At 42.8% G+C, this 9,362-nt stretch overlaps 1 protein-coding gene across 1 annotated transcript in view; it reads left to right on the forward strand.

Annotated features, from left to right (window-relative positions):
- Nucleotides 1–9,362, forward strand: part of ropn1l (rhophilin associated tail protein 1-like) — a 30,172-nt gene that overhangs the window by 8,154 nt on the left and 12,656 nt on the right. Inside the window, exons 2-3 of the mRNA XM_084326454.1 lie at nt 8,214–8,356; nt 8,593–8,716. Coding sequence (XP_084182580.1) covers nt 8,226–8,356; nt 8,593–8,716 — 255 coding nt within the window. The 5' untranslated portion in view covers nt 8,214–8,225. The remainder of the gene's footprint in view (nt 1–8,213; nt 8,357–8,592; nt 8,717–9,362) is intronic.

A 9,362-nucleotide genomic window follows, 5' to 3' on the forward strand; every position in this document is an offset into this window, starting at 1 on the left:
GTCATGATTTCCATGAACTTCATATCATCCCTCGACATTTCCTCTTTGTCTTCTGATGACCTTTCATTAAAATCATGGTTGTACTGATTGTTCAGCAACTCCTCCAGATTTGTTATAGAGATCCTATTAACAATAGCAGCGGGGTTGACATTCTCACTCCGCTGCTCACTGTAGCCTGATAGGGGACCATTAACGACCCACCCCAATAGGGTCTTAATGGCATATGGCCCATTGCCATGACTATTCACAATTTCCCAAGGTTCAAGCAATTTGGAGGCATTGGTACCTATCAATAACTCCACATCAGCTTGAATCCGAGGAAGGGCAACCCCATCTAAGTATGGCCACTTAGCCAACTCCTCTTGGCTAATGATGTTACTCGTGGTTACGGGCATCCTCTTCTGGGTGTAGACCTTGGGCAGGTCATAGAACTGTTTCCCAGTGAGGCTGGAGATCTCCAAGTCTGTCAGTATGTAGCTGGACACAGATGCCTTTGGGCCCATGGTATGTAAGCTGATTTGTGTTTTCCTTCCTGTAAGGTTCAGCCTTCTCATTAGGGATTCTGAACAAAATGTGTCAGTGCTGCCTGGATCTAAAAATGCATATGTTGTGATGATTTTGTCTCCCTTGCTGGACTTCACCTGTACAGGCAAGATTGACAGAGTCCCATTGCTGCTTCCGGCCCCTGTTTGTCCACATGTTTGCAAAGAGATCTGTGCGTTACTCACCGAAGGTTTCTTTGGCTGGTTTGTGTTGCTTGCTCTCTCCTTCTGATTAATATGAAGAACACTGGGATGGTTTTGGCTGCACACCTTGCAAGTCAAGCGCTTCTCGCAATTCCTGCTAAGATGTCCAATGCGAAGGCAGCCAAAACAGATTCCTTTTTGCCTTATAAAAGTAATCTTGTCCCTGTGTGTCTTCTCCTCCATCTGAGGACATTGATCCAGAGTGTGATTTTTAGAGCAACATACACAAGTGTTGGTGTTGTGAGCAGATGCATTTATTTGCTTTGCAGGGGTTTCGATGGTAGTAACTGTGGTTGCAAAACTGTCTCCTTTGAATTTGGGTTTAATTTGTGATTTCATTCTGTTCATGTTCATAGGTCTACTTCCTGTATTTGGTGGTGTATTTTGAATGTCTCCGAAGACTGGGTCTGAGACAATCTTTACCTGGCGCTCAATGAATGTGACAATATCCATGAATTGTGGTCTGCGATGGTGTTTTTCCATTATCGAACATACAGAGACTCTCCAATTCTCTCTGAGCTTGTATGGAAGCTTTGAAATCAATACTTTCATGTTCGCTGGCATATCGAGTTCCCTCATGTACTGGACATTCTCCATAGCATTACAGCACTCCCGAAGGAAAAGAGCATAGGCTTGAAGAGATTTTATGTCTTCAGCCTTCACTAGCGGCCAGTTGAGCATCTTCTCCATGTAAGCTGCTGTGATTTTATATTCATCTCCAAAGTGTTGTTCAAGTAGGTACTTAGCCATATCATAGCCTCTGTCTGGAGCCATGTGTTGACAGCTACGCACAAGCTCTTTAGGCTGACCCCTGGTGTACTTCTCCAAGAAGTACAAACAATCACCTCTGTTTCTCGTGTTCTTCTCCACACAATGAACAAAGGCTCTGACAAAGGTTCTGTACTGCAGAGGATCCCCATCAAAATATGGAATCTCTCTTGGTGGCAGTAAGTGAGTGGTTTGCTGCTCCACTAGCATTGCTGTTATCTCATTTTGCCTTTTTAATAGGTTACATACAACTGAGGTTTCATTGCTTTGGGGTGAAATTACAGTTGGGGTCGTTAGCTGCACAGGAGGGTCCATGTGAGTTGTATTGTCCTGTTCTCCATCCCAAGACACATGTTGTCTTTGTAAAGATGGCGGTTGTGTTTGAATGAGGGTTGGCTGTAACAGCATAGATTGTTGTCTTTGCCAAAATGGGGGCGGTTGAATGGGTGTTGGCTGCACCGAGTGCATAGGTTGTTGTATTTGCCAGGGTGGTGGTTGTTGAATGAGTGCTTGTTGCTGTTGCATAGCTTGTGGTATTTGCCAGGGTGGTGGTTGTTGAATGGGTGCTTGTTGCTGTTGCATAGCTTGTGGTATTTGCCAGGGTGGTGGTTGTTGAATGGGTGCTTGTTGCTGTTGCATAGCTTGTGGTTTCCATAGTGATGGTTGTTGCACATATGATTGCTGTGCAGATGGTTGCTGCAGTTCTGGTGGTTGCATAGACGGTTGCTGTGGTAGTGATGTATATTCTTTTGCATGAGGATTGAGAGTGACTGAGGGTTCCTTTAACCTTGTTCCTTTCCTGTAGTAGGAGTCCATTCCATCGGACTGTGTGAATGAAAGAGATTGGTGACTGGGGGATTGAAATACTGCTATTCTTGCGTTGGTAGCTGCCAGTTGTGCATCAAGCTCCATCGTTTCCTTTTTCTTTTTCAGGTCTTTTGGAAGGTCTCACCTCACCGTTTGGCTACACATCGACTTTAAACGGGAAATCTCGGTCCATAGGGAATGAATGGCGATTGAATTAACTAGAGTGTAGCTTTCGCTTTCAAACCAGCTGCAGCCTGAGAACTGGAGTGTGTGAGGGGATGTAACACTAAAGATGGCGGCAACGACAAAGAATTGCTGCAAAATAAACATACATCTGTTGTTTAAAATAATACTTATAACAATATCGATAATTATCGATATCGCATGTGATATGATATTGTTATCGATATCGTTATCGCGATATCATTTTTGGCCATATCGCCCAGCCCTACAAGTGGTTATAGTGTAACAGAGTATTTTCTGTTTTCCAAATAATAGATTCTTATCAAACTGGTGAACTACACGCCTGTAGCCCCTAAAGCTGCTAAGATACACATTTTGTTCACTGTTTTGTTTCTAGAAGTAGAGCAGGTTGGAAACCCTAAGCATTACTCTCCCCAAAACCAAGACTTCTCCCCAAGCAGAAACAATTTACCTACTCCCATTATGGGCGGGATAAGTGTGTACACAAAATTAAAACACAGATATACACATTCTCTCCTCAATAATGTTTTTTTTGGGTTATCAATGAATAAAATTCTTTACATGTATTAACTCTAGAATTGCCACAGTTATCTACAATAGCAACGATAAAGAAGTGCCACCCACATATTATTATAATAATTCATCCAGTTTTCTTTTAAGTGTTTTGGTTAATCAGAGTGTTTACGAATCGTATATTATCGTTTTTTATTATAGTGTTATTTTTTATTACATCACTAACAAAATAATAAAAGAAAAAAGACTCGTTTAATCAGATTAATCACTTTATTCAAATTGAGGATTTAGTTTGAGGATATATAAAAAAAAAATTATAAAAAAAAATGTGAATTATTTATTTTATTTAAATTTTTTATTAAAAACGAAGGTTCGAACGTCCGTTCGAAGAACCCTGACAAAGTTTGAATCCCAAAAACAGGCTTCGGGGACAGCCTTACCAAACATATTATTTATATTATTCAAATGGACTCAAACATGTTCCGGTGTGATGTCACAGTATGATGTCATAATAGAACATTCTAGAACATTTGTGATGTCACAGTATGAGGTCATAATATAACATTATAGAACATTTTTGATGTCACAGTATGATGTCATAATAGTACATTTGTGATGTCATGTCATAATCAAACATTCTAGAACATTTGTGTATCTATTCAACAATTCTCTCAGAAGATCTCATTGTGCATCTTGAAACAGTACTGAACAGTACTGAACAGATAGACTAAACAACATAGATTGAAGCCTGAGGTGCCAGAGACCATGGAGGAAGCTGGAGAGGTGCTAGAGGCCGTGGAGGAAGCTGGAGAGGTGCTAGAGGCCATGGAGGATGTTGTTGAGGTGCCAGAGGCCAGGGAGGAAGCTGGAGAGGTGCTAGAGGCCATGGAGGTGCTAGAGGCCGTGGAGGATGCTGTTGAGGTGCCAGAGGCCAGGGAGGAAGCTGGAGAGACGGTAGTGTGATAGTAAAGGGTTAACCTTCTGTAGTGTGGCAGTGAAAGGGTTAACCTTCTGTGTATTGTCGCGGTGAAAGGGTTAACCGTTTGGTAGTGCGGCAGTGTAAGGGTTAAGGTTGAAGACTGAATGCTAGAGACTAGCAGCCAATCAACTATAGATGTAGGCATTGAGGCACAAATAAGTTATGCTTAATTCAAACATTTGAACTGTGAGCATGACACATTTTTAATAACATGGGGTTACTTACATGGGGTTAACTGAATTGATATAATTAAATAGAGTAATGGTACAAACTGTTTTTAAATATATATTCATATTCAAAAATTCAAACATTTAAACTGAGAATGACAGTCAATAACATGGGGTTCCTGGGGTTGCTTACATGGAGTTAATGGAATTTAGATAAGTAAAGACATACATAAAGTAATGGTACAAAATGTTTTAAAATATATATTAATATATACAATTAACACATTGAGTGCCACGCCTTTTCCGGGAAGTGACCACTTCCGTGCCGCCCATTAACCCCATGTAAACGTAGTTGTAGTTTGTAGAACTAAACCTATATTTTATAGTATCGCTATGGGTCTAATAACGCCCTCGAGTCTCATTGAGCTACTTCTGGTCAACGTGCAAAAAACAGATTCTTTTTTCATCCGTACATTTCCGTTTGATACCGTTTTGAATATGAACATAGTCCGGCCGCTTCTGAGCAATTCCAGGGAAAAGACACGAAAACAGCGTTATTGTGTAATTCAATAAACACGTTGTCATTTTTCGCCTGATTATCGGATCTTCCTGAAATCAACGCTAGATCATCACTATTATTCTTTGTGGTGCACGCATGCAATGTGGTTTAGACCGGCGTGCCCCCCCCCCCCCCCTCCTGCATCCCAACGGCAGAACAGCCAGACACATAAACACATATAGCTTCAATCGCAGTAGAAATAAATATCAGATCAACGCAAGCTTTCATATAGTGTCCTTACCTGGTCTCTGAAGTAATGAAAAAAAAAGAATCCAATAATCTCATCGCCATTCCAGTTATCCACAGCGATCGTGCCTCCGATGTTATTGGGCATTGCTCTTCAACGGGCGGGCGGGGTCAGTTGTCCAAGCCATCCCTATAAGCGTGTGTTTTGCCGGAGTGTTTAGGACCCGCCCCCACGCCGCAGCTGGGTATAGAAAATAAACGAACCCGTTTGTAACCGGGTGCATTACTGGCCGAAGGCGTTAGAGGGCGGTATAATACCGTCTGCCAGCTTAGACACACTCAGAACAGTATGCACAAGGTGCCCCGCTGAATTATGAATGGATATAGATGATAAAAAAAAATTCCGTGACAGAAACGTAGATTTACGTTTCCGGCACTCAACGATCGGACGACAGAACCATAGATCTACGTGAACGGCACTGAAAGTGTTAATGATGTTCAAAAATTACACAATATCGCAGATAACCCTTCACATAACCCTTCAAGTGCTCATATTAAGATGACTAAGCTTCATCTCTTATCGTTTTGCTTTAATCATCGTGAGAGTGAAGGATGCCTCAGCCCTCATTGAAATACATTGGGTCCATAGTCTGTGTCACTCTGCGTCAGTTAGGATTCGAATCAATTAAGGGCTAGCAGGTGGCATGACTCAGAGGGAGCTGTCAATCAACTCAGTACTGCTGACCTAGCAATGACCTCTCAGGGCATTAACCCTTGATGCCCCCTTTGTGTATCTTTTGAATCGTTTGTTGTAGAGACTTGCGGGTTGTGTTATTGTACTCAGTAGGGATATCCTCTTTCATTGGTCTATGTTGACCACGCCCCCATCGTTCTGCTCCTCCCCCTTCCGGGGATTACCCCTTGATCATTAGGCCACGCCCCATTTGTGTATCTTTTTAACCGTTTGTCGTGGGTTGTGTCATTGTACTCAGTAGGGATATCTTCTTTCATTGGTCCATGTTGACCACTCCCCCGATCATTAGGCCACACACCATTAGGCCACGCCCCCTTTGTGTATCTTTTGAACCGTTTGTCGTAGAGACTTGCGGGTTGTGTCATTGTACTCAGTAGGGATATCCTCTTTCATTGGTCTATGTTGACCACTCCCCCGATCCGTAGGCCACACCCCCTTAGGCCACGCCCCCTTGTGTATCTTTTGAACCGTTTGTCGTAGAGACTTGGCGGCTTCTCTTTGATGACCCTCCCGGAGCTTGGATAGGAGTAGGCCTCTTTGAGTCATCAAAGAGAAGCCGCCTATTCTCAGTCCTTGCCCCACAATGGTGGAATGAACTACCCACCCCAGTTAGGACAGCCATATCCCGTCCAATCTTTCGCCGTCGACTAAAGACGCACTTCTTCAACCATCATCTGAAACAATGGGAAAACTTTTTAAAAAATTAAATAAATATCTAACCCCAACTAACCTTACTGTCATGCACTTGTCCTAATAAACTAACCTACACTGTAACACGCAACACTTTGATGAACATTGTTACTCAGCTGATAGAGTTGTACCCTTCCTGATGACTTGTTGTGTGGTGTGGTATCAAAACGACCGGCTTGGTCCACTCTCCACTCTGGCAGTCAATGAGCTGACATACAAATAAAAAAGGTCTACATATTAAACATAAATGACACAGCAGTCATCATTTCAAAGGGAGTTTGTTTACTTTGTGACACAATAGCCAAACAAAATTTGCACTCGCACACACATATTGGATGTGCTTCGGGGCGTCTCTAGGCATCTTGAGTACTGAACACAAGGGTATCAACATGAATCCGTATGTACAGTAGGTGGAACACACGCGTCTGCCCTTGCACGAAATTAAATAATGTTACGGTATTAATATAGCCATCAATATCTTATGTCAAATGATTAGGGCCTATTACAAAGATTTTTTAAAACTGTATTTATCAATTAACAAGTCCGAGTCCGAGTCTGCACCTTGCAGTCAATGCTCGAGTCCAAGTCCGTGTCAACGCTGCTGGCCAGTATGACTTACTACCAGACTTTACCTGTATCACTGTAAATATTAATACTACAACTCTGTATACATCTGATAAGCGCGATCACCCATTTATATATTTTATACTCAGTTTAATCACCTGTATACTTGTATATTACTATTGCACTTTACTGTTATATTTGCTCTCTGGTTGGATGCCAAACCTATTTTCGTTGTACTGTACTTGTGCTGTATGATGACAACAATACATTTGAATTGAATCTAATCTCATCTTGATCATTGCTTTCGCACTGCCTGTTGAATCTGTGTGCACACGGTCCTGTGGTTGCACGAATCCGCTTCAAGGCCCTCGACCTGGCATACCGTGCGGCAAAGGGAACCGCTCCCGCCTACCTCCGGTCAATGGTCTCTAACTACACACCCTCAAGACCCCTACGCTCTGCATCTTCTGGCCGTCTCAGACCCACTCCTATCCGAGCTCCGGGAGGGTCATCAAGGAGAACCTGCCTTTTCTCAGTCCTTGCCCCACAATGGTGGAATGAACTACCCACCTCAGTTAGGACAGCCGAAACCCATCCAATCATTCGCCGTCGACTAAAGACGCACTTCTTCAACCATTATCTGAAATTAAAAAAAAAGAAACAAAAAATCTAACCCTAACTAACCTTACTGTCATGCACTTGTCCTAATAAACTAACCTACACTGTAGCACTCAACACTTTGATGTACATTGTTCAGCTGATAAGAGTTGTGCCCTTCCTGATGACTTGTCGTACAGAACTTGTAAGTCGCTCGCTTTGGATAAAAGCGTCAGCTAAATGACTAAATGTAAATGTAAATGTTATAAGCTGGCGGGGCATTTATGTATGCAAATCCAGGTGTACGAGAACACACGTTCCATTTAAGAATCGGCTGCATTCCTCATTCAGGGGAGTGCAGCTGAGAACTCTTTGGCTGTTTTTTCATGAATCCGGCGGGATCTTCTAAAAAATGTGTTGTTACAAAGATATTTACGAAGAACATTTACGGAAATGTTAGTGAATGAGGACCAAAGTTTGCCTGGTGTGAAAGACAAAACGAGGAACACGTAACACACCCTGTATCATGAAAAAAAACATGAATCCTAACTGTGGTTTATAACCGTTCCCATTACTTCCAAATGGTGCCAGCATATAATGGCCTTCACAATGTCACAAAAATATATCCAAACCCATATGTGTTGCACCATTGACATTGTGATACGATCTGCTCCCACAGGTACATGCAGCCATGCCTCCTCCAGACGTACTGTACTGTGCCCAGCAGATACACATCCCTAGTGACCTACCCAACATCCTCAAACAGTTCACTAAGGCGGCCATCAGAACACAGCCACAGGATATGCTGGTGTGGTCTATTGCGTAAGTAGCCTACGTCTACCATAGTCCTTAGAGGCCTGGCGGCAAGGTTCATCTACTTAATCATATGTACAGACTAGTAAGACCCTTTTTACCTTGATGTGAAATCTACCACCTTCAAAATTAACAGATTGTTTATTTGTGCGCTTGTATCCATGTATGCGTTTGTGTGTCTGTGTGTGTGTGCGTGCATGTCTGTGTTTGCATCTATGTGTGTGTGTCTGTCTGCTCTTTACCAGCTATTTCAGTGCGCTGGCCAAGGGAAAGCCTCTGCCTGTCAAGGATCGTCTGGAGATGAATGTGGCCACGCAGAAGACTGACACCGGGCTGACCCCAGGTCTGCTCAAAGTGCTCCACAAACAGGTACTTTCCAACATGCCTGACCCCAGGTCTGCTCAAGGTGCTCCACAAACAGGTACTTTCCAAAATGTCTGACCCCAGGTCTGCTCAAAGTGCTCCACAAACAGGTACTTTGCAACATGTCTGACCCCAGGTCTGCTCAAGGTGCTCCACAAACAGGTACTTTCCAACATGCCTGACCCCAGGTCTGCTCAAGGTGCTCCACAAACAGGTAATTTCCAACATGTCTGCTAAAGGTGCATTTGTATTTTTGAAATACTGAATAAGTTCTATTCCAAAAATGGATAAATGGCGTTGTGCATGTACATACTTCAATAGTTATGGATTCATGGCATTGTGAATACATGTACATATTACTTATAGTTATGGATAGAACTTGGGTCCCTCGTTGTCAAGGAAACGGGGGGATGGTTTTGTCATAGTTTTCTGGACCTGATTTTCTAAAGACCTGGGCTCCCGTATTGTAACAGCAAGTGACACCAAGGACACAGCTGATGATGACCTGACATGACATTGCTTTTCCCACGCTGTAGTCGGTGATGTTGGCCAGTCAGCAATTCTGGATCCAGTCATGATTTCCATTTAAAATGTTGTTTATAAACCTAATCCTAACCTTAACCTCAATGGAGACCTCATGCCTCTCCTCTCC

The sequence above is a fragment of the Notolepis coatsorum genome, assembly GCF_963971535.1.
Source record: "Notolepis coatsorum genome assembly, chromosome: 12".
NCBI lineage: Eukaryota > Metazoa > Chordata > Actinopteri > Aulopiformes > Paralepididae > Notolepis > Notolepis coatsorum.